We start from the raw sequence: 25,409 nt of genomic DNA, 5'->3' as shown, positions 1-25,409 counted from the left end.
CCCAGCTACAGGGGGTCCACCAGAATCAGAAAATTTTTGAAAGTAGTCAATGAGAAAAAAAGTAAAGTTGGTAACCTCTGTTCTAAACTGTCTCTCTTTCTCTGTTGACCCAGAAATTAAAACCTCCAAAATTATTTAAATACTCGCTTACCTGTGCCTACTTTGCTGGGTTCCAAATAAAAAGTTACCAATGTTTCGTTCGTCTTCTCGCATCTATCGAATATTATAAAGGGGCAAGGATTGTAAAATTGTTTGAAGGAAGTAACCTATGGAACCACTTAATCGATTAAAAACTGTGATACTACTAGAAAGCTTTATTTTTGCTGAAGGTCACACTTATTTCCTTATTTAATAAAAGTTTATAGTAACAAAAGTTTACATTTGTAAATCCAGTTGGAAAGAAAAGATCGCCCCTGTACCTGCTCTTCTCAACGTAATGGTGTGTTATGTTGATTGTTGGTACTTCAGAAATATTTGTTTCTAGTAGATCTAAAAATTTCTACTATATATATACTAACTGACCCAGCCACGCGTTGCTGTGGCTCAGTAATTATTATAGATTAAATTAAATTTTTACTAATTCTTTTGATATACGGCGCCATCTACCGGATATCTGTGCAACTTGGATATGTAAAACCGCCATCTATTAAGATTTTATAAAACTAACCGATAAAAACACACTAAAGACGTATAATAAACATTTAATATTCAATAATACATATTGAGATCAATAATTGAGATAAAAACTATCCTATCTTCCAAGTTGGACCAAATTACAGATGCTTACAAAATTTGATGAAAATTGGTTCAGTAGTTCCGAAGTTTATATATATATATTACTAGCTACCTGCCCCGGCTTTGCAGGGGTACAATGCTGATAATAAATATAAAATAAATATTTGCAATGTAAGTGCAAAAAATGTGTTTATTTACGGCATTACATTAGAAACCTCTAAAACTATCAGTGTTCCTCTACTATTATTATACATGTAAAATACGTACGAGGGAGCGTTTTTATGTTCGCGGAATGAAGGGTAAGGGGTTAAAATAAAAAAACCAAATTATTTTTCCTTTTCAATATATTCACCTGCAAGACGGACACATTTTTCAGATCGTTCGATTAATTTATTTATACCCTCATAAAAAAATGTTTTGTCTTGTCCTCAAAATACGCTGAAACTGCCTCCTTAACTTCATCATCGGTGGTAATTTTTTTACCCCGCAGCTCTTTTTTCATTTTTAGAAAGAGGTAATAATCACTCGGGGCCAGGTCTGGGCTGTAGGGTGGGTGGTTCAAAATATCGAAGCCCACTTTAAGCAGGGCAGCCAACGCAACGCGGCTCTTGTGGACGGGCGCATTGTCGTGCAAAAGCAGCACACCTTTCGTCAATTTTCCCCGTGTTTTCTGTTTAATGGCTTCTTTTAATCGCTCTAATATTGAAGCGTAGTATTCTCCGGTTATAGAAACACCTTTATCTTTATAATCGATCAATAATATTTCTCGTGAGTCCCAAAAGACCGTTGCCATGAGTTTCCCAGCTGACTGTGACACCTTAAACTTCTTGGGTAGTGCTGTGCCCTTTTTATGCCACTGCATAGAGTCTTGTTTCAACTCAGGTTCATAATGATGAACCCAAGTTTCATCTTCAGTAACAATTCGACTCAATACACTATCCTTGTCTTCATTGCAGATGTCCAAAAATGCACGTGAACACTCTAGGCGTTGTTGTTTTTCCGGCGGCGTGAGCATTCTCGGTACCTATCTTGCGCTGAGCTTGTCATGCCACGATGATCGTGCAGGATTTTAAAAATGGTTGTGTCCGATACGCCAACCATTTCTGCGATTTATTTCTTCTTTAGTCGAGCATCGTTGAGTACAAGTTTTTCGACTTTTTGGATAAGTTCTGGCGTGGTCACCTCGATGCTCCTGCCCGGCCTCGGGTCGTCTTCAAGGGATTCCCTTCCTTTTTTAAACAAACTGTGCCACTTGTACACCATGGTTTATCCTGGACAAGAGTCACCGTAAACCGATGACATCTCATCCATTATGGTCGCAACTGATTTTCCTTGCTTGGTAGGGAACTTTATAACGGCACGATATTCGATTTTTTCCATATTTCACTTTTCACTCCTGATTATGTTGCTTGGTTGGCGATCGCTCAAAGACTAATAGTCTAATAACAATGAAATCTCGTATTTATACTAATTATGAGTCACTAAACACGTTACGATCCTAATGAGCCTAATCACCCCCCTCCAATCCTCTCATTCCGCGAACTTAAAAACGCACCCTCGTATAAACCTTCCTCTGAAATCAGTCTAGTTACTAAAGAAAACCGCATCAAAATCTATGTCATAGTTCTATATCTAACCACACAGACAATTGAAGCGACTTTGTTTTATACTATGTAATGATATAAATTTTTGACTTTTTTAGAACAGTTTTTTACGTACCTTACTATACCTATGTATTTTTCTACCAGTATAATTTAATATAATAGTTTATTTAATTACGCATAGACTGCTTTACTTGCTCGTAAATGAATAAGGCTTAATGAAAAGCAATAGTCATGCCTAATCACAGCGTTTTGCTGTGAATTGAGCCCTCAGTGGCCAGTAAACAGGGCTTTGTAGACGGTTAGATGTGTTATGTAATTAGAGGCGTGGAGGTTGTCAGTTAGTAGCGCAAGCGCGCTCGAGGTCTGCGCGCAAGGGTTGAAGGTGCGTCAGTCGGCGCTCGGCGACCGCTAAAGCTTCGCGCTTTGCGCCGCGCCCCTCACCGCCGAAGCGTGGCTCGGGGCGTGGCGCTTACGTAAACACGCGTGGTACGCGCTGCGGCGGCCACACCACTGTCCGTCCTAGAACGACCCCATGTCGGCCCGCCGCCTTCGAAATATATGTGGATAGCTCACAGCACGCTGCCGCGCCGCCGCCGCTGCCATTGCCACCGCCGCTTACCGCGCTTATAGGTATATATTGTCTATCTCATAAAATTAACAAGTAGGTACCTATATTATATTTATAACTTTAAGATAACCATTGTTAAACCAGCTCTCCTATGAACAGCCAATGTTTTTATTTTGCATAGAATTAAACATCAGTTTGCATTTAATCGCTATTAACCATTTAATCAATAACTACAAATTTTGCAACTAAATTTTAGTACCTAACTTTGACTAAAAGTTTAATATTTTATAATGCAACTAAGTACTTATAATGTAGATACTCAAGCAATTAATGTATAACCCTATAAAACGCCAAATTTTAACGTCTCAATCGATTGAACCAATATCACATGTAAAGCGCTATACCAACTTATATGTACCTATAGGTTATAGGTATATTATCTGGTAATTCTTTTTTGCTCTGTATGAAGTTAAGTTGAAGAAAGTAAATTGTTATTTCAATCTGACATAACAATTACAATACACAAAGGTACCATACCTTTGTATGATACCTAACAAATTTTACCACTTATGTTACATCGACACCTGATATGAAGAACATTGTAACCAATGAAACAATGTTTTCTAACTATACCATCAAAATACTGAGGGGAAAAAAGGTATCTTTTATTCTGGAACCGTATCTATACGAACAATAGAACGATTTTTAGATGAAAAAAAATTCATTGTAATTTAAGATAATCCAGATTTCTGCATAAAAAATTGTTATTTCTATTATAAATATATAATATTGGTCTTCTTTGAACACCGAAATATTGTAATACAATCACAGCAGCTTATGATATACTACATTACAGGAACTATTCATCATGTTTTTAAATTAAAACAATCGTATTTTGTATATATTATATCACTGTAACTTGAACAAAAACAGCTTTCCGTTTGATGTATCACTACGTGGTCAAGTTCATACTACAGAACGCAAAAATTAATAATAGAACAATTTACTTCATTACGGATGCGGCTTTAATCAATATCACTTGGCCACTTTTTAAATGCAAAAAAAATTATAAAACGCTTCTGAAAACTTAACAAAATCAGATATAGTAAATTAACAATTAATAGTTAATTTTATAGATATCAGAGTAGAGATCGCGTGTAAATTTTAGAAAGAAGTATATTTAATATTGTGTTTATTCCTGTATTTTCCCACATAGCTAATTACTGAATCGCAAACAGTTTACTGATTTTCATGTAAATGAATAATGAGCGTTAGTTCATCCATTCATTCCATCATCGTTATGTAGGTATAAACAATTAATACAATCAGGTACATATTTGTAGAGTTTTGTTTACACTTAGAACTTTTCAGTGTAAGGACAGGCGTATTAGCTCTATGTTTGCTTATTACTGTGTGTATAATGGGGAGTGTTCTGAACAACTCTACGGTATGGTGCTACCATCACGTTTCTACCATCGCAAACCTTCGCAGAATTGTTAAGTATCATCTGCACTACTTGGACGTCTGGTTTGGGTTCACGGTGGGAGCTTCATGCTTATTCTTTCCACGTAGATGCAAACTATGATAAATGACCTTCCTGAGAGTTTCCCTAAGCGCTATAATTTGGGGTTTTTCAAGCGTCGAGTATACAGACATCTTTTCCCTAAAACCGGATCCTTCCCTTCCTTCCCTAATAGCCGGATTTCCACGGGTGGCGGTACCCATTCACCATCAGATACTGTACCATACTGCGTGTTCGTTTGCCTGTTTTGCCTGCTTTAGGAACGGGAAGAGCGACTATGAAATTGTGAATCTAAAAATAGATATAACGGTTAATGCAAACGAGTTTCGTCGGCATCGAACTGGCCTAAGACCGAACCTAAGTCGATTCTTACCGAGCTGATAATAGAATGAAACATACTTTATAATAAATTTAGTATATTAGATAATATATTAAAAATGGGTTGCCTAAAAAAATCCGGGACTAAATATTTTTAATTATTTAAAAAAAAATTGTAACTTGATAGTATGAAACCAAAGAGCAACACGAAATACATCTTGTATTCGCTTGCATTTGGGTTTTTTTCCTTAGATAGAAATATAAACACAAAATCGTCTTAAAAATTTTAAACAGAAAGAAGTCAGTTTTGTAGAGATAAGAATATCATTTTTAAGCTAGTTTAGTTTTTTTATTTAAAAGAGACGAAGCGATATGAAGTCAAGTGCCTTCGAAGTGCAGTTGTAATTCTACGTACTCACTATTAGTAATCGTAAAAACTTTAATACAATCGTTACCAGCAACACGATCAGCGTGATTCAGATTAATATCTTTCACTGTATCGGCAATATTTTATTAAAAAAAAATCATTATTTAATTTTTATGAATAATTCAGTTTGCTAACCTCTCTAGCAAACGATCTAATTAATGTTAAATGAGTAACAAAGCTATAAATCAAAATACATACAAGAAGTATAGTCCTAGCGGTAACAGATTTACCCGTAGGATGAGTACAGCAAGCAAAGGGTGGCAAATTTTAGGAGGCGGCAAATTTTAGGAGGCGACAAATTTGGTATACTGTATAATTTTGTTTTTTGTGTTATAGAAAAAAAAAAATATATATTATACATATACATCCAAACAATTTGACTCGAAAATTTAACATTAATTCCAATATTTCAGTACTGTACACTGGTACTTAGCACTCACAACGCTTCAATATTATAATTTTAATTCAATAACCTTACTCTCTCTTACTATACTCTTTTGACGCGATATGGCGCAACGGTTACAATACTGGTTTGTGGCTGTTGCGCTCGCAATTGTGGGTTCGATCCCCGCACATGACAAATATTTGTATTGGCCATACAGATATTTGCTGTGGTCTGGGTTTTTGAGCAGTCCTTGTGGGTCTCCCCACTGTACTTCTGAGAGCACGTTAAACCGTCGGTCCCGGTTTTTATCATGTACACCTGATAGCGATCGTTGCTCATAGTAGGGAATGTATCCACCAATCCGCATTGGAGCGGCGTGGTGGATTAAGCTCTGACCCTTCTCCTACGTGAGGATAGAGGTCTATGAGCAGTGCGATATTATTGGCTAAAGCGTAAATCATTTTTGAATTGTTACTTGTTTTAACGCGTTTAGAGAGAGAGAAAGAGCCGTTTCTTTCTCTTGGGAGGGGGGGGGGGGGGCGACAGAGAGAAAGATCTAGTTTCAGCCATCAATCATCAATAAGAGCCAACAAGTTTTTCGTTGTCAGTCCAGGGAATTGTCGAGTTGGACCTGCGCGCTGAATGCACATTAATTTCGGGACAAAAAGACAATATTTTAAAAGATTAGCATTGGCAATATGAGAATAAGTTGTATTTTCTAATAATAAAGGCTATCTTTATCTTTAACCAAACTTAGATATAGCACTTCATATGAAATGTCATTGATATAATGGGTGATTTTACGGATTTAAATTTCGCATACAAACTTCATAGCTTAAATGATTACATTGTCATCATTAACCGGATTAAACTTTAATATAATATAAGTGCAGTAAAACATATTTAATAACAAGTTAACCAAACGAGATTTTTTTTGAGTAAGCTGTCGAATTTAAAAGCTAAAAATTTGTAAATTTGCCACTGAGCAGTGGCGTAGTGAGGGGGGGGGGGCAAGGGGCATCATGCCTCGGGTGCTACTCACAAAGGGGCACCAAATGCTTTGCAAAAAAAATTCTGGACATATTATATGGTTTTCGAAAAGGGGGAGGAGGGGCAAAAAAAGGTATTATGCCCCGCGAGTTAAGCTCGTTTCGCCACTGCCACTGAGTTCTAGTTGTATTGACGTAATATTGATGAAATAAATAGTAGAAATAAATAAATAGTAGTTTTTAAAAACAAAAATTTCGACAATGCTGAATTTTGGTAAGCTAATAAAAAAGTGCTAAAAGTCACTAAGGATTTCATGTGTGATAAAAGAACTTTTCAAGGTCTCAACTGTTTTCAACTCTCGAAAACTTTGTTTTTTTGTTTTTTTCCGAAAACTGTAACATTAAGTAAAAATATAGCCCAGGTAGAAATTTAAAAAAAGTAGAGTAGGTATGAGGCAACAAAGTTTTGTTACGGTCCCGGGCGGCAAAAACCCCCGCTATGCCACTGTCTCAATAGTTAACAAAAAATAAGACTTGCATAAGTGTTTGAACGTGTATAGTGAGTAGAGTGACCCAGTGAATAGAACATTTCAATCGATACTTAACGGCTGTGGGTTCATAACAGTATCGATAAATATAGCCGATATTTTCGGTTTAAATTTTGTCATTTTAATTCATTAAGTACTGAGTGGTAAAGGAAAATATCAAAACATATGTATGTTGACATGTTTGTTTGTCAAATCAAAGTTGATCAACGAGGCAGATAAAACTGCAGTCCTTCTCCTACATACTTAGGATCTGCCCAACGCTTACAGTTGTTACAGTACAGAAAATAGTAATTCATTAAATTTATAAATCCTAAAAACTAAAGATAAGGCCGAATAGGATAAAATAATGCATCAGCATTCGGGTACTAAATTAAATTTTTAACCGACTTCCAAAAAAGGAGGAGGTTCTCAATTCGACTGTATTTTTTTTTTTTTTTTTTTTTTTTTTTTTTTATGTATGTTACATCAGAACTTTTGACCGGGTGGACCGATTTCGACAAATTTTATCTTAATCGAAAGGTGCTGTGTGCCAATTGGTCCCATTTAAATTTATTTGAGATCTAACAACTACTTTTCGAGTTATATCTAATAATGCGTTTTTACTCGACGCTTTTTTCGTCGACCTACGTTGTATTATACCGCATAACCTTCTACTAGATGTACCGATTTTGATAATTCTTTTTTTGTTGGAAAGAAGATATCTCTAGTTTAGTACCATGATAAGGAAACCAGGATCTGATGATGGGATCCCAGAGAAATCGAGGGAAACTCTCGAAAATCTGCAATAACTTTTTACTGGGTATACCGATTTTGATAATTTTTGATTTAATCGAAAGCTGATGTTTATCATGTGGTCACATATAAATTTTATCGAGATCTGATAACTACTTTTTGAGTAATCTTTGATAACGCGTAGTTACTTGACTATTTTTTCGTCGATCTACGTTGTATTACTCGTCGATGTAATTGAAGTCGGTTTTTTTTTTTCGTTTGCGAGCAAACACAATTATAAGATAAAATTGTTCCTCTCTACTACCTCTCTAGAGCAGGAAAACGAATGAGGTCGCCCCTGTATTAGGTGGTGTGCCTTTATATTTATAAAATATATTTTGTGCTTAGTTGAAATTGTATTTAAAAGTAGACAGTATTTTTAACTTTTCATAAACATTTATCTAGATTAGAATGCAATTTGACTGCTTAAAATGAGTCAAACTTATAATTAGCTATCACCAAAGGTGTCCTTACCACCTAGAATATGCATTATAAAGTGCTTTGCCAAATGTACCACACACACAGAAGAGCTCCTTAAAGATGGCTAAGTTTTTAACCGACTTTCAAAAAAGGAGGAGGTTCTCAATTCGACTGTATTTTTTTTATGTATGTTACATCAGAACTTTTGACCGGGTAGACCGATTTCGACAAATTTTATTTTAATCGAAAGGTAGTGTGTGCCAATTGGTCCCATTTAAATTTATTTGCGATCTAACAACTACTTTTCGAGTTATATCTAATAATGCGTTTTTACTTGACGCTTTTTTCGTCAACCTACGTTGCATTATACCGCATAACTTTCTACTGGATGTACCGATATTACGAATTATTTTTTTGTTAGAAAGGGGATATCCCTAGTTTGGTACCATGATAAGGAAACCAGGATCTGATGATGGGATCCTAGAGAAACCGAGGGAAACTCTCGAAAATCCGCAATAACTTTTTACTGGGTGTACCGATTTTGATAATTTTTAATTTAATCGAAAGCTGATGTTTATCATGTGGTTACATATAAATTTTATCGAGATCTGATAACTACTTTTTGAGTAATCTTTGATAACGCGTAGTTGCTTGACTATTTTTTCGTCGATCTACGTTGTATTACTTGTCGATGTAATTGAAGTTGGTTTTTTTTTTCGTTTGCGAGCAAACACAATTATTAAATTTATAAAACGCTGTTTCATCCTATATTCAATGTGCCTCCTGGGGTGATGTTTGATCTCAATAAAAGTGAATAGGTTTTTAGCACAATAGGTAGATATACTGTTTTACACCTATAAAATCCTAAAGATTGTGCATAAAACTTTTTAAACAGTATTTGGCACTTGTAGCATATAATACGACACTCAGTTGAGATTGCTAATTCTGAGCCTTGTAACTGAAGTCACTCAGCAGACAATGAAGATAGCTATGGTCGATGTGTGTTATGAAATTAAATTAATAATATGGCAATGAATGTTTTTAGTTCAAATGACTGATAATTGTTGGAATAATAAGGTACTGGAATACCGTCCGAACCATTCATCGATGAAAAAACTCGCTGGTTTCTGTTAGGGTACGAAACTGTGGTTATTGAATGTATTTATATACAGGCAATCGAATAATATACACTACATTTCAAAATAATTATGGTATTTGAGGAGCAGGGTAGCTCTCAAAATCTGGAGCAGCCCGACTGGGGAAGTACCTCGACCTTACAGATACACAGCTAAATAATACTGCTTTCAAGCTATGTTGTGTTCCTGTGGTGAGTGACGTGACCAGAGCTCTTGGAGATGTTCGGGGTAGGGTTAGAAACGCGCTTGCAATACTTCCGGTGTTGCAGATGTCTATAAGCTACGGTAATCGCTTACCATCAGGCGAGCCGTACGCTTGTTTGAAGACTTAGTTAAATATATAAAAGAAAAGTGTTATTTTAGCACCTTCTAGAATATTTTATACATCTACATGTTATATTCCATTTCCAGCTAGCTTTAGCTTATCTATATAGCTCTCAATTGAGCTAAATATCTGTTGAAGTAATACCAACCTTCGTGCTGTAAAAATTCGTAATGTAGTCATCAGCAAAGAGTATAATGAAAAAGGTACAGCTGATGAAAAACGAATGAGTTTTATTCTTTTGAAGGAAGCACTTTATTTAACAAATGTTATTTCTACCGAATAAAGTCACGTTATTGCACGAAACGCAAAAGACGAAAATACACAGTCTATGTATAGAAAAATACATAATGATGTGATAAAAAAGATCAGATAACGTATATTTGTATGTAGATTCACAATGGTAAACTCATATCCGTTACTTTTAAGCAGTTTATGTTTAAGAAGCACTTTATTACAGACTAGCAAATTTTACAGTACTAACTTAATTCAGAACCGGCTCGAACATAAATAATCTCTTTAAATAAGGTTTTAAATTTTTCTTCTAGCATCAGAGGAGAAGATGCATGCGCACACAGCGCTCATGGCGCTTGCGGCGCTAGGCGCATTAGCGGCGACGGGAGCGGCGGCGGAGCGTGGCGGTGGCATCAAAGTGGGCAGCAGCGCGTCAGGTGCAGGCGGGCGAGAGGGTGCACGTGGTAGTGGCGTACGTCTCGGCGATGGCCTTAGACGTCCGCGAACTTCACCAGCCCCTCAGACTCCTCGCGCACCATCTGTTATCACTGCCGCCCTAGTCGTGCCCCACAAAGCCTTTGGAGCACGTGACTATACTAGAGCTGAGAAGGCGGCTCTATCTAAACTGCCACGAAAACTCAAACTATTTTCACATGTGCGCCTAAATAACACGCTTTCAATGCAGGGCCTTACACCTAGTCCTATGTGTAAGTAATTTATAGCCCATTGATTCTGTTGTAGGTTGCCACCTGCCAAATAGATTATTATTATTAAATTGCAGCGAGCATACAAAAATAGAAAATATAAATTTTTTCTAAACTCATAATCAAACTTTTCTTGTTTTTTGCGGTCTTAATATATTATAAGGTTATATATTATAGCCAAACTTAATTAAAATTGTTTCAGCTATCTTGGACTCGCTGTGTAAAGAATTTCTAGCCGTGAACGTGTCTGCAATACTATATCTTATGAACCATGAAAAATATGGACGATCCACTGCCTCAGCGCAATATTTTTTACAACTCGCCGGATACCTTGGCATACCGGTGAAACTTAATTTTATTTATTACGGCTGTTCCTCTAATTAGTAGGGAGGCTGTAGAATGTTTTGATGTGTAGTTATTTTTTAAATTTACCTTGTACATATTAAGTTTATTTTATAGGTCATAGCATGGAACGCAGATAACAGCGGTCTTGAAAAACACGCGTCTCATGCTTCTTTACGACTTCAATTAGCGCCGACTATTGAACATCAGACCGCAGCCATGTTATCCATACTGGAAAGATATAAATGGCATCAATTCAGCGTCGTCACTTCAGCTATTGCTGGCCACGATGATTTCATTCAAGCTGTTAGAGAAAGGGTTACAGCACTTCAAGTATGAATTATTTTAGAAAATTTGTTAACTTAAATATTAAGGTAAACCTATATATGACAATACTTGCTAATAAAATTTCAATATTACAGGATCGGTTTAAATTTACGATTCTTAATGCGGTGGTGGTAAAAAAACCGGCTGATCTAAATGAACTGGTAACGAGTGAAGCACGTATAATGCTCTTGTACGCTACTCGAGAAGAAGCAGCTGATATATTATCATGCGCTGGAGATCTGCATCTCACTGGAGAAAATTTCGTTTGGATTGTGACACAGAGCGTGCTTGGTCCTATGCAGCAATCAAACAAATTTCCCGTTGGCATGCTAGGTGTGTAAACTATTATAAATCAGCTAATTCTGGAGCTTTGAATTTTATTATGGTTGAATTAGTAAAGGCACTTTAAGCACTCGTCGCGTGGTTAATCAGTTTAAAAAGTAGTATTCAATAAATATGCTCTAGTAGAGGACAACTTAATATATAGCATTGTAAAATATAAAAAAGCTCAGATTTTTTCTAAATGACTAAAACACTTTACGAGTCAGTCTTATGTGCTGACAGTTTAATTAGTTGTTATCGAACTATGAAGGTATCACTAAACGTTTACACATTGCATCTCTACTTCTAGGCGATAGATTAAGTTGTATCTTTACATGCAGCAGTATCATCGTATCTTTTGACCACGAGCAAAGGAGCTAGCAATAACTCGTCACGGTCATACTATCAGCCTTACAAATCATTTAATCATTTTTCTTTCAGGTGTTCATTTCGATACATCGAGTTCGTCAATTCTTGCTGAGATAGCGACGGCCGTTAAAGTATTTGCTTATGGCGTGGAATCATACCTCTCCGAACCAGAAAATGTTCAGTATCCTCTCGGTACTAGACTATCTTGTAGCGGAGCGGGTACTGGTGAGGCTCGGTGGTCCACCGGAGAAAGATTCTACCGACATCTTCGAAACGTCAGCGTTGAAGGCGAATCGAGCAAGCCGGGAATAGAGTTCACTCCAGATGGAGAACTTCGAGCAGTTGAACTTAAAATAATGAATCTACGACCAACTCTAGGTGATCAGGTAATTCTTTAAAACTTGTATAGTTTTCCGTCAAACATTTCTTAAACAGCTTTCATAATATGTTATTGACATATAAATATGCTTGTTTTAGCTTGTGTGGGAAGAAATCGGAACATGGAATTCTTACCCAAAAGAGCGTTTGGTAATTAAAGATATAGTGTGGCCGGGAGTGCTTCACACCCCTCCACAAGGAGTTCCTGAAAAATTTCATATGCGTATAACTTTCCTTGAAGAACCTCCTTACATTAACCTAGCTCCACCTGATCCTGTTAGCGGTCGCTGCTCTTTAGATCGTGGTGTAATCTGTCGTGTTGCACCCGATGTTGAAGTTGCTGGGTAAATCTCAAACAAAATTAAATACTAATTATATGCATCTTGTTTTCTTTTAATATTCTTTGTGTAATTTATTTATTTTAGGTTAGAAGCTGGTACAGCGCACAGAAACAGTTCACTGTATCAATGTTGCAGTGGATTTTGTATAGATCTTTTACAACAGTTGGCCGAACATCTTGGATTTACCTATGAATTGGTACGGGTTGAAGACGGCCGATGGGGTACTCTTCATCATGGAAAGTGGAATGGTCTTATAGCCGAGCTTGTAAACAAAAAAACTGATATGGTAAATCAAATAGCAATTTTTGTACAAAACTATTTCGTTTTAGCCATAAATCAAATCTGTTGTTTTTTGAAATAATATTAATCTACGATTAATCATTTTCTTAGGACTAACTACATCTTATACTTTATTTTTAGGTATTAACATCATTAATAATAAATTCAGATCGAGAAGCTGTTGTAGATTTTAGCGTACCTTTTATGGAAACGGGAGTGGCTATCGTAGTTGCAAAACGAACAGGCATAATATCTCCTACCGCTTTTCTGGAGCCATTCGATACAGCTTCTTGGATGTTAGTCGGAGCCGTTGCAATACAAGCTGCCACATTTTCAATATTCTTCTTCGAGTGGCTTTCTCCGAGTGGATTTGATTGCTCTACCGGACTAAATTCGAAACGAATACCACAAAATAGATTTTCACTCTGTCGAACGTATTGGATAGTATGGGCAGTATTATTTCAGGTAAACTAGAAACTTTATTTAATAATTTAGTAAGCGATAGTATCTACGGTTTTTAAGTATAAGTCTACAATGAGTAATTAACAACAGGCATCAGTGCACGTGGACTCCCCACGTGGCTTTACGGCTCGCTTCATGACGAACATGTGGGCGATGTTCGCAGTGGTATTCCTTGCGATATATACCGCGAACTTGGCCGCGTTCATGATCACTCGGGAGGAGTTCCACGAGCTGAGCGGACTGGACGATCCTCGAATTGCGCGTCCGCTGTCGCAACGGCCCGCACTCAAGTTTGGCACCGTCCCATGGTCGCACACGGACGCCACACTCTCGAAGTACTTCCCCGAGCCGCATGCGTACATGGCCCCGTGAGTACAGTAGTTGCAACGAATTCGCATTTTGAAAGTAGCATTTAGATTCTTACTTCCGCAAATAATTTGAATCTAAGCGTATTTTGTTATAATTATAAAATATTTTGTTTCAGTGAAAAGTAGTCAGTATTTATATTACAAATTCATGTTTGGAATATAAAACACAGAACATTGGAACATTGTTGAAAACTTTATTTTAAAATAATTCTTATCACTTTCAGATACAATCGTAGCACAGTTAGTGCAGGGGTAACAGGGGTCCTCACCGGAGAACTCGATGCTTTTATATACGACGGAACTGTACTGGATTACCTCGTATCACAAGTAAGTCCGCATAAATAGATACCTTTATATTATAATAGTATCTCTCTACCAGTTGCACAATACTAACATTAATGTTAAAATTCTTATAGGATGAGGACTGCCGGTTGTTAACAGTAGGCTCGTGGTATGCGATGTCTGGCTATGGATTAGCGTTTACTCGAAATTCTAAATATCTGAGCATGTTTAATAAGAGGTTACTTGATTTACGCTCCAATGGTGACCTAGAGCGGTTACGCAGGTAGGCTTGACTTCTTTTCAAACTTGCTTTTTAATATTTATATTATTCATAATTTCACTGTACTTTATTTTTTTATTACGTTGTTACCACCAGGCCCTATCATTCTCTGCTTTGCTATTGCAATTTTCTACTTTTTAAGCTACGTTATTTAAATACTTACTTTTGTTAAATCGAGTTTTGTGTAATGTAAAACAGCATTAAACTATAAATACGCTAGAGTAAGGCAATGCAGCATGCCTCAATACCTAGTTTTCAGAGTATGAAAATTGCTGAACTATAATATACTTAGAGCACGTATTTAAACTGCAATTCTATTCAATAACTCCGATACGTCACTAGCCTAATTCTACTCAAGGTAGTGAAAGGGTAGAAAAAGCAGTTGCTTAATAAAAACACCTAATTAAGTACAGCAGTTCATAATCTTAATATATATAAATCTCGTGTCACAATGTACCGTACTCCTCCGAAGCGGCTCGACGAATTTTTATGAAATTTTGTGTATATCGGGGAGGTCTGAGAATCGGCCAACATCTATTTTTCATACCCCTAAGTTATAAAAGGGGGATTAAGGAGAGTTAATAACATATATGGCAAAACAACGTTTGCGGGGTCACCTAGTAATACTATAAAATTGTTTAAATATCCGTAAATAACCGTACGGACATCAAGAGGGACAATTTAAAAATACATTACAAACTGTTAGTTACTCTTAGCCCATGCTTCGATTACAAAAGCGGCTTGAGGGTACGATCTTGTTGCTAATTAGCTACATGTATGTAGTATATCGCATTAAATCATACCTACACATAAGTATCAAGAAGGGTGTGATTACATATATTTAAAAGTAGTTTAAGTTAATTTAAAGTTAATTTAAAATATAATCCCTTCTTGCAAAATTCTGGATTCAGACTCGTATAAGAATAAAAAATTAAAAAGCATAAAATTTATTTAGGTAAAGCTTTAGATTAGGTAAAACCGAATTTCGGGACCGTAGGGGGATGGGGGGGGGAGAGGGTGGGGAACGCTACCCCTGGTATCACTATCACACCTCGGAACCCCATGGTTATGGAGATATCCATGGTTAAAGTTTTGAGGTTAGAAGAAGAGTTTCGAAAGTTAGAGGAACGCTTGGCTCCGGCGCTGCGGGAAGTGCAGCCCTTCCGCCCTTGCGTGCGAAAGCACGCTCACTCATGCTTCGTTCCGCAGAGGAGGCTGGTCGCCGAAGGCGACCAGCCTCAGCCGCTCCTCTACGCATTCGTTCGCGCGCTTTCGCACGGCGGGCGAGGGCTGCCCTCCCTCCGCGCCTCCGCGGCACAAAAAAAACACTCTAGGGGTAGGACAGACCAAGACCACGTGGACAGTGGGGTGCTCCGATTCGGTTTTGGGTATTTTTCGAATTTCTAAACCTATATTCTAGCACGCAATGTTACTAATTTTATTAGAATATTATGTCTGACGCGTTATTTTGTTTAAAAGTGTCGATTTGTCACACAATGCAAACAATACGAGCTCAAAGGTATTATAATAGCTTTAAATTCTTCTTCTAACCTCAAAACTTTAACCATGGATATCTCCATAACCATGGGGTTTTGAGGTGTGACAGTGTTACCTTGTATAGATTCCCCTACACCCTCCACCCTCCACACCCAAAAAAACCCCATAATTCGGTTTTTCTAATTCGGTTTTACCTAATCTAGATCTTAGCCTTTATTTAGACAGTACACGAATATTAATGACTGGTAAAAATAAAGTATACTTACCATCGATTTATATACATTTGTAAAAAAATACCTGAGGAACCTAATATTGGAAATAATCGATCGAAGGTACTGGATGACGGGCACGTGTAAGCCGAACAAGCAGGAGCACAAGTCGTCGGACCCGCTGGCGCTGGAGCAGTTCCTGTCCGCGTTCCTGCTGCTGATGGCGGGCATCTTGCTCGCGGCGCTGCTGCTGCTGCTCGAGCACGTGTACTTCCGCTACATGAGGGAGCACCTCGCGGCCTCCAGTGCCAGCTCGTGCTGTGCTCTCGTGTCGTTGTCGATGGGTATACATCTATATATTAATACGTGAAAAAAAACTTTGTACCCGTTTTTACGAAAATTGCGCGGACGAAGGAGTATGAAATTTTGCACACTTATAGTTTATATAGAAAAGTGCATAATGTGTATATTTTTGTGTTTTTTTTAAATTATGCTATGTTAGTACATTTTTTTAATTATGCATTAAAATACATCAATAAAAAATTGAATACAATGATCATTTTGGTAATTTTAGTTTATTTCATTTATCTTCAGCAGAATATAAAAAGCAAATATCGAATTTGATTAAAACGATTTAATGTTGAATGGATTTTATTAGTATTTTGTAGTAGATAGTATTTTGTATTTGTTTTGAGTTTTTAATGTTGATTATTTATTATAGCTTATAATTGCTTTAGAGTGCTTTTAAGTAATAGAAATTGATGGAAACTGCTGGATTTTGTACAATTCATTTGTATTAACGTATTTTTAACCGATTTCAAAAAAAGTAGGAGGTTACTCAATTCGACCGTATATATTTTTTTTAAATGTATGTTCGGGGATAACTCCGTCGTTTATAAACTGATTTTGATAATTCTTTTTTTGTTAGAAAGGAGATATCCTAAGTGTAGTACCATGATAAAGAAACCATGATTTGATGATGGGATCCCAGAGAAATCGAGGGAAACCCTCGAAAATCTGCATAACTTTTTACTGGGTGTACAGATTTTGATGATTTTTAATTAAATCGAAAGCCGGTGTTTATCACGTGGTCACATTTAAATTTCATCGAAATCTGATTACAACTTTTGGAGTAATCTTTGATAATGCATATTTACTTGACTATTTTTTCGTCTGCCTACGTTGTATTATTTGTCGATATAATTAAAGTAGGTTTTTTTCGTTTGCCTGCAAACACAATTATATTATGTATGTCTGTTTGTTTACATTATATATATTACCATGTCTTTGACACACACGCGTATATATAGATACTGTTTTGTTTAATATACAAACGTATAATTTAAATCAATTTTGGTCGAATTTCGACCACTGGGTGACCACTAGTTAATATAATTTTACATTTTATTTTACTTTTAACACGTGTGACAACTTTTCTCTTATTTGCAACGCATTATCGTGTTACTTTTTATACCTATGATTTCTTTCAATCGAATTGTAAGTGTCCTGTACTATAGTTAATTGTATTTTTATCTTATAGGTCAATCATTAACATTCCATGGTGCAGTTGTGGAAGCGGCATCGAGAGGCTTCGGTCCCGGTAAACGTGGACATTGTCGCTCTGCAATATGCGCTGCACAGGTATAAACTTAAAATTAAATAATTAAAACAGTTAACAAAATTGCTACGTATATTTAAACGTTTAAATATGGATCGCGTGACAATAATGCCACAATATCCACAAATCCTCCGTGGAGCAGCGAAGTGTATTAAGCTCCAATCTTCTTCAGTAACTGAGGTAGGGCACAGCAGGAAATTTTCTGTTCGAAATATGGAGCAGCCCGACTGAGGTAGTACTTCGACCTTACAGAAGATCACCGCTAAATAATACTATTTTTTAGCAGTGTTGTGTTCGTGTTGGTGAGCAAGGTCACCAAAGCTCCTGGGTGGGAATTGGGGATACGGTCGGACTTAATATGTTGATAGTTAAAGTTTTAAAGGGAAAGGTTATTTTATTAATTTTAGGGGTTTTTAAACAAAAGACTGTCAATAAATCAAAAGTTTTTATTTTTAATTTATTATAATTAAAAAATATGTCATCATCATCTTCAGCCTATCGCAGTCCACTGCTGGACACAAGGCCAGGCCTCCACAAGTTCGCGCCAAAAATTGCGTCAACTCATGTGTGTCGCTCATAGTCACCACGCTGGGCAGGCGGGATGGTGACCGCAGGGCTGGCTTTGTTTTTTTGTCCGATAGACGTCCAGTCCGAAAAATAACTATAGGCTATATTAAATCAGAGTACGTTTATTTCTTAACTGACGCGAGTAAAACCGCACAGCTTAGTGTGAAAATATAAGACACAACACTTGCAGGTATGGCGCGCGCGGCACGAGCGCGACGCGGCGGTGGCGCGCGCGCGGCAGCTGGCGGCGGCGCTGGCGGCGCACGGGCTGCAGCCGCCGCCGCGCCGCCTGGCATCCGCCGCGGCGCTGCTGGCGGCGGGCCGGCCGCACGACGCCACGCGCCCGCGCACGCTGCGCGCGCCCGCCGACCTGCTGCCCGACCTCGACCGCCCGCTCTCGTGCTCCGACCTCCGGGCTAGGTACGCGCTCGCACCGTCCTCTACGGCTGCTTTATATACCTACCTAGTACCTACACTTTAACACTGTAGTGGCTGAAGAGAAATAAATTTACATTATTATTCAACTAGGCATATTGTAGTTATATTTTTTTAAATTAAAATAGAGGTCTACACTTGGTCAGTGTTCACCTATCATGACATACTTTTTTGTGTGTATGATTAAAAAAAAAAATCTGGTTTTGATGAAAAGAAAATATGGAAAATATTACGATCTAAATCGACAAGTAGAAACGTTTTGCTCGGATTTCATTGCTTTTCTCAGTGTTTATTTTATGTAATATGATATAACAAATATTTTTGTAATGCAACTAATTCAGGCTAAATAGGAAAATACTAATTTTTGAAATAGATTTAAATGTTAAACTTTGTACTTGTATGTGACTCTGACTCTGACGTACAATTCTTAAGAATTTCTAAATGTTTATCTACTGGTTATGCAAGACGCTTTAAATATATTTATATTTTCAGGGAGCGAATGCGGGTAGAAATGGAAACAGTGCTGTGAGGCGCATATTGCGCCATTTTTTTTTTCAATTTCTGAAGGCTGTTCTTACACCAAGTTATACAAGACGAAGTTAGGTATATCTAATGTTAAAATATGGACAGATAAAAAAACGTTGTAATTATTAAATAAATTATTCCAATTATTAAAACAGAGAGATGGACGTAGATAGCGAAGCGTTGTTGTGGGAAGCGCGCGCGGGGCAGGCTGGGCGCCGGGCGCGCGTCCTCGTGTTGTCTACTACAATAAAATATATTTTTTGGACAATATTGTGACTTTATTAATAATATCCAATCTAATAAGTGGACTAATCCAAATATTTTATTCTTCCGTATATCTCATTAGACCTTTTTACATAAACAAATATTTTACTTAACTAAAAGGGACAGCAGGAAATAATACTGCTCAAAAGCTGGAGCAGCCCGACTGGGGAAGTACTTCTGGACCTTACAAAAGATCACGTAAGATCAGTAAGGTGACCAGAGCTACTGGAAGGGGGGGGGGGGGCGTCAAAGCGGTTGCGATGCTTTAGGTGTTACAGACACACCTTCTCACACTTCTTCTTTATCACATTAGCCGTACGCTTGTTTGCCAACCTAGTTGAATAAAAAAAAACTATTATTTACAATTATTTATGACAATAAAAATCCTGTATCCTGTCAACGTACTCTGTATCCTGTAAAGATGTTTGTATAAAAAAAAGATGTTCTACTAATGAACAAAACGTAAACACGTTGGTCTTATTCAAAAGTTCGCGGGTTGAACTGTCGATCAACGATTCCTGTTTTTTCAAGTCTTGTCTTTGTTTAAGAAAAATAAAAAGTTTGAAAAAGATGCAAAAAAACCAAAACCTGCACCCAGATAGAATTTGTTTTACTAGTCTATTTACTCTTTGGTATCATTGAATCGTAATATCGTAGATGATACTTTATTATCTCTTTCTACCTTTACTTTACTTTTTTTAATATACACTAGCTGTGGCTGCGACTGCGGCAAACTTCCAGTGAAACTCTCATCAAAATCGGCTTAGCCGTTCCGTAAACCTTCCTCTTGAAGCCCTCGCTCCATTGGTGAAACCGCATGAAAATCCGTTCAGTATATTTTGAGGGAATCGATCACATACGCTTTTGGGGATTTTGTTTTATAATACACTAACTGTCGCCCGCGACTACGTCCGCGTGGTTATGAAGATATGCATTACTATAAGATGCTTAACGCATTTTTTTTATTTCAGTCACTTGAAATGCTTATCACTCTGAGTAACTTTTTCAAAGGCACATTTTAGTGTAATTTAATTGTGATTTTTATAAAACCTCTCTATACACGACATTTTTAGTTTTATTTTCAGGCTGCAGTATAAATAACCTATCAGGTGAACTTATAGCTGCTGTATATGTTTCATACAAACTATCAACGCCAATTAGCCCCCTTAGCGGTGGAATATCGCAAAATCCGTTCTTAGCTGACGTCTACTAACTATAACCTAACCTCCCTGCCAAATTTCATGTTTGTCCATCTTTGGTGGATGGACCATCCAGTGGTTTTTGAGTTCTCGTGATGAGTGAGTCAGCGGCCTTTCTCTTTTATATATAAAGATTACGATATATTATTTGGACACTTCCTAGAGCATACATTTTAAATTTCAAGTCTCTTACCTTAATAACATAGGACTTTCATACATACTTCCAACCTCCGTTTTATCCCCTTTAAGGGTCGAGTTTCGTAAAATCCGTTCCCAGCGGATGTTTACGCCCTATAAGGAACCTATCTGCAAAATTTCAAGTTTGTAGCTGTTATAGTTTCGGAGATTTGATGAGTGACCTTTCGCTTATCGCTTTCGCAATCTATCTATCTATATATATATATATATATTGCACTAAGTACATTTTACAATAGTCATTATAATATAGGAAGTTAGCAAGGGCGAACTTATCTCTAAAAGAGATCTCTTTCAGTCAACCCATGGCAGTGAGAGATAATAGTGAACGCGGGGTAAAGTAATGCAGGAATAGAAGAATAATAAAATACATATAAAATATATACACTACACATACATAAACATATCTAAGCATACACAGATACATCTACATACATACATCTACATAAATATATACATAAAACATAAATATAATACGTAAATACATCTCATACATCTGTACTGATTTTGGAAAGCAGATAGTTCTTAAGATTGTTTTTAAAAGTGGACAGCGATGAACTTTCTTGAATGAATTTCAGAAGATTATTCCAAAGGTTAGCGGCGTGAACAGAAAATGAATTTGATCGGAAGTTGGTGTTATGCCTAGCAACTTCAAGCATTGTTGTTATGCAAGAACGCCCAAAGGTTATCTGGAAGAAGTCGCTCTTCAGCGATAAGATCGCCTTTGTACATCTTTTTTTGTTTTAAATTACTACTGTTTGTTTATATTTCGGTGTACAATAAAGAATATATTATTATTATTATTATTAACGCCTAGAGCGGATGGGGGTAGGAAGCAATTTGAAACGGGATCGAAGGTAAAGAGGAGATTTTTGATCATGGAGTATGTTATAAAGGAAAGAAAGGATGTGCATATCACGGCGAAGGTGGATAGGGAGCAACTTAAGTTTAGTACGAAAGTGGAAGATACGATCATATTTGCGTAAACCAAAAAAAAAGCGTATAGCAAGATTTTGTTGACGCTCCAATTTACCAAGTAGCTCCTGTGTCGCATTTAAATAGCACACACTGCATAGTCGAGTATGGGTAAGAAAAGGGATTGCGCAAGCAAAATTTTGGTTTTAAATGAAATGGGGGTAGGAAGCAATTTGAAACGGGATCGAAGGTAAAGAGGAGATTTTTGATCATGGAGTATGATATAAAGGAAAGAAAGGATGTGCATATCACGGCGAAGGTGGATAGGGAGCAACTTAAGTTTAGTACGAAAGTGGAAGATACGATAATTCTCTTCAGAGAGTGAAAGGTATGGTGCATTTTTCAGCTAATTTCGCTGACATGAGCTATCCAAGATAAGTTGTTGTCTATAACCAAGCCCTAGTTCCTAACTTTGTCACAATAAGGAAAGGTGTGCCACGATACAAAACGGGAGGAATAGCACTCCAATCGATTCGGTTTTTTAAGCGACTGCTAGTGTTATATTACTACTGTTATATTATAAATTCAATTTACAATTACCGCTAATTAAGGTATTTTTAAATTTGCTAGTACTCCAACAACGTTTTTTTAATGAACTATAAAACTTTTTAATACGCTCATTTGGAATTTGAATGCTGCGTCAAAAAATGCGGCTGACAGTATACGGGAGTATATTAAGCCGGAGACGCGGAGTTGAGTCAGCCCCCGCCCGCTGTAACAAAACGCAGACATCCGGGTGAACTGGAGCGGCTGAGGCTGGTCAAATCCGAAGCTGCGGAGGTGAGCGTGGGTGTCTGCATTTTGTTACGCAAGGGCGAAGGGGCTGTACCTTCTGAAGCACGATATTTCTATACACAAATTGATTTTTTGTATTGAAAAATCAATCTGGGTTCGCCATGTTTCTAACGATATAAAACTTTTAAGATATTGGTTTCGTATGTTTTCCATGAAACACTGATTTCATGAGAAATGTCAACATGACAACGACAGCTAGAACAATATTTTACCACCCACCAGACAGAAAATAAAAAAATATTAATAATTAATTATTGAGTAATTATAGCTCATTAATTCTTTCGGGTGCCATCTGCGCGTGTCATGCGCAGTCGATATGTATAAATAAAAATATTAAATACTGCCATTTTTAAGCCAAAAGTGGATTTCATTTTTGGGTGCTGGCGTTGTAGCACCCAATTTGATTTTGATTGTTCGCAAAAACGAGGACATGCGCAAACAAATGTTATTGATCCTTATTTTCATAAATTTTAACGCGTAGACGATAAATTAAACTGAATTATCATAAATTATAAATTCATAATCCTGGGTGCCAACTTCATGAACCTGACCTGTGGACACGGAGCATAGAGATTACTGACTTTGACAATAGTTACTTTGTATCACGGTCTTCTACATAGGTCTTGCAACAACAGTAGTGGGGGGGGGTACGTCGGCTTAATGATTGCGCTTTTCTTTTTAATTAATTTACAAAAAGGAGGAGCTTACTCAATTCGACCGTATATATGTATATTTTTTTATGTATGTTCGGGGATAACTTCGTCTTTTATGAACCGATTTTGATAATTCTTTTTTTGTTGGAAATGAGATATCCTAAGAGAAATCGAGGGAAACTCAAAAATCCGCATAACTATGCCGATGTTTGTCATGTGGTCACATTTAAATTTCATCGAGATCTGATCAACTTTTGGAGTAATCTTTGATAATGCGTATTTACTTGACTATTTTTTCATCTACCTACGTTGTATTACTTGTCGATATAGTTGAAGTCGGTTTTTTTTTATTTGCCTGCAAACACAATTATCAATTTACGGCTGCCAGAGGCATGACGATAGATGAGTGTGCTGTGCAGCAAAAACAGAATAGCATTCTGTCTCTTTTTCTATGACACGTAACGCATTTATGTTTTGAAATATAATCAATTACAATGAAACGTCACTCAACCGGTATGCGCAGTGTGCACTGCGCACCGTATGACCGTCAGGGATGTTAGATGGCCACTCAAAAATCCTTGTACTGAATTAGGTATAAAATGGTACTGAAAACGAAAAAATGGTACGCCTTTGCTCCGCTGCGGCGCTGCTAACACTGATGTATAAACTGTGTCGGAAATCGCAGCCAAGCGAAAAAAAAAATATAATTCAATTTCGTGTACCGATAATAGAGAACAAACCTTTCTTTTTTGATATTATATAACATTTCAGATATAAAATGTAAAATAAATTGAAAAAAAAATCGTAACGAAGATTTTCATCGGAAACGAGGGTTGTTCGCTCAAGCAAACAGTACAAGAGAAGTTCGAAACCGAAGTTAACGAATTTGGACGCCGAAGAAATATTTTTACTAACCGTACAGTGGCAAAAAACTAACGGCTGACTGACAACTCTGTTTGATATATTTCATATGCATCTCTAAAATTTGTTGGTTATTCTATATTGTCGGTGTATTTTTGTCGATCAACGGCCAGTCCTGGTATTTTTGCATACCACTACGTACCATGTACCATGATTGAGTAGGCATGGAACATGGTATGTGACGCTAAAAAATGGTATGTGTACCATCAAAATGGTACGTCTGACATCCCTGATGACCGTACCATATTACCGCACCAATCAATAGTAAGGACTTACAAACAGCGGCGTTGTTGCGAACGAAAAGTTATGCTTATGACACCATCAAACTAATCTCACAGTCACAAGTCACACACGCCGTGACCATATTTAGTAGATTTCTACTTTTTTGGTAGATTTCGAGTTATCTGTAACAGTATCTAGTGGGTAAAAAAATTTTGATATATTTTGGTAGAATTAACGCTTTTCAACTATTCTGGTACTTTTTTCTTCATATGGCAAACCTCTCAAAAAAATGTGGAGTATTCTACTTTTAATCGAATGGGTTGTAACTATCGCTTTCCACTATTATATTTTCGAGAGGAAAAGCTGTTGGAGGAATCACACATGTAGTAAAAAAAATTGAATAGGTTAGTTTGTCTTTAATTTTTATTCTTTTCGTAACCGTTCGTGCCATGAGCCAGTGATGTAAAAGTTACCGATTTATCGGTGGAACTCCTGATTTAATTGGTGAATAAATACCGATAAAATGATTTCAGGGTATAATTTCCAGATTTACTCCATTTTAGCACATGAAACTTAAATTATACGAGTTTTGAGGTTGTAACACTGTTTGTACCTAAATTTAACTGTACATTCCCGGAGGCATTTTAAACTAGTCTCTTTTAAGCAAGCCAATCTAAGCTGTATTTCATAGGTACTAAGGTTTTAATATTATTGTCTTTGGGATAGGCGCTTCCCAGAGTTATCAATTCCGAGTGAAACACAAAACTTCAATAAAAAGTAGAATAGATTAAAGATGCTAAGAAAGAGGGCTTTCAAATCAAATTAATGGACTCAGCTTTATGACAATGTTCCCTACAGTCCGGCCGCTTTAAGAATGCGTTTCTGACAGATCGTGATCCACA

General features: G+C 37.0%; 2 protein-coding genes and 1 long non-coding RNA gene across 3 annotated transcripts; 2 read left to right on the top strand and 1 right to left on the bottom strand.

Annotated features, from left to right (window-relative positions):
* Positions 1–1,129: 1,129 nt before the first annotated feature.
* Positions 1,130–1,750, bottom strand: LOC123659376 (histone-lysine N-methyltransferase SETMAR-like). The gene has a single exon (XM_045594592.1). It carries the CDS (start codon positions 1,748–1,750, stop codon positions 1,130–1,132), a length of 621 nt encoding a protein of 206 aa, XP_045450548.1.
* An 8,557-nt stretch (positions 1,751–10,307) lies between these two features.
* Positions 10,308–19,553, top strand: LOC123659588 (glutamate receptor ionotropic, NMDA 2B). The gene is made up of 15 exons (XM_045594794.1): positions 10,308–10,686; positions 10,886–11,025; positions 11,143–11,358; positions 11,448–11,685; positions 12,115–12,428; positions 12,520–12,764; positions 12,846–13,047; positions 13,182–13,505; positions 13,593–13,870; positions 14,095–14,197; positions 14,287–14,435; positions 16,262–16,482; positions 17,679–17,779; positions 18,514–18,743; positions 19,251–19,553. Exons 1-15 carry the CDS (start codon positions 10,308–10,310, stop codon positions 19,285–19,287), a joined length of 3,177 nt encoding a protein of 1,058 aa, XP_045450750.1. The 3' UTR covers positions 19,288–19,553.
* A 3,042-nt stretch (positions 19,554–22,595) lies between these two features.
* Positions 22,596–23,065, top strand: LOC123659969. Its single transcript, XR_006744110.1, has 2 exons — positions 22,596–22,652; positions 22,697–23,065. It is a non-coding gene; the product is annotated as an uncharacterized LOC123659969 (long non-coding RNA).
* Positions 23,066–25,409: the final 2,344 nt, after the last annotated feature.

The sequence above is a fragment of the Melitaea cinxia genome, chromosome 14 (genome assembly GCF_905220565.1).
Source record: "Melitaea cinxia chromosome 14, ilMelCinx1.1, whole genome shotgun sequence".
Classification (NCBI taxonomy): Eukaryota; Metazoa; Arthropoda; class Insecta; order Lepidoptera; family Nymphalidae; genus Melitaea; species Melitaea cinxia.
The sequence above is the reverse complement of the archived record's forward strand: the minus strand, read 5'-3'. Positions and strand labels throughout refer to the sequence as shown.

Excerpts from the sequence above, each read along its gene's own strand:
- LOC123659376 (XM_045594592.1), bottom strand. The coding sequence starts at position 1,750 with ATGCTCACGCCGCCGGAAAAACAACAACGCCTAGAGTGTTCACGTGCA.
- LOC123659588 (XM_045594794.1), top strand. The coding sequence starts at position 10,308 with ATGCATGCGCACACAGCGCTCATGGCGCTTGCGGCGCTAGGCGCATTA. Across the intron at positions 13,506-13,592 it reads TATGGGCAGTATTATTTCAG|GCATCAGTGCACGTGGACTC; the intron begins GTAAACTAGAAA and ends AATTAACAACAG. Across the intron at positions 13,871-14,094 it reads CCGCATGCGTACATGGCCCC|ATACAATCGTAGCACAGTTA; the intron begins GTGAGTACAGTA and ends TATCACTTTCAG.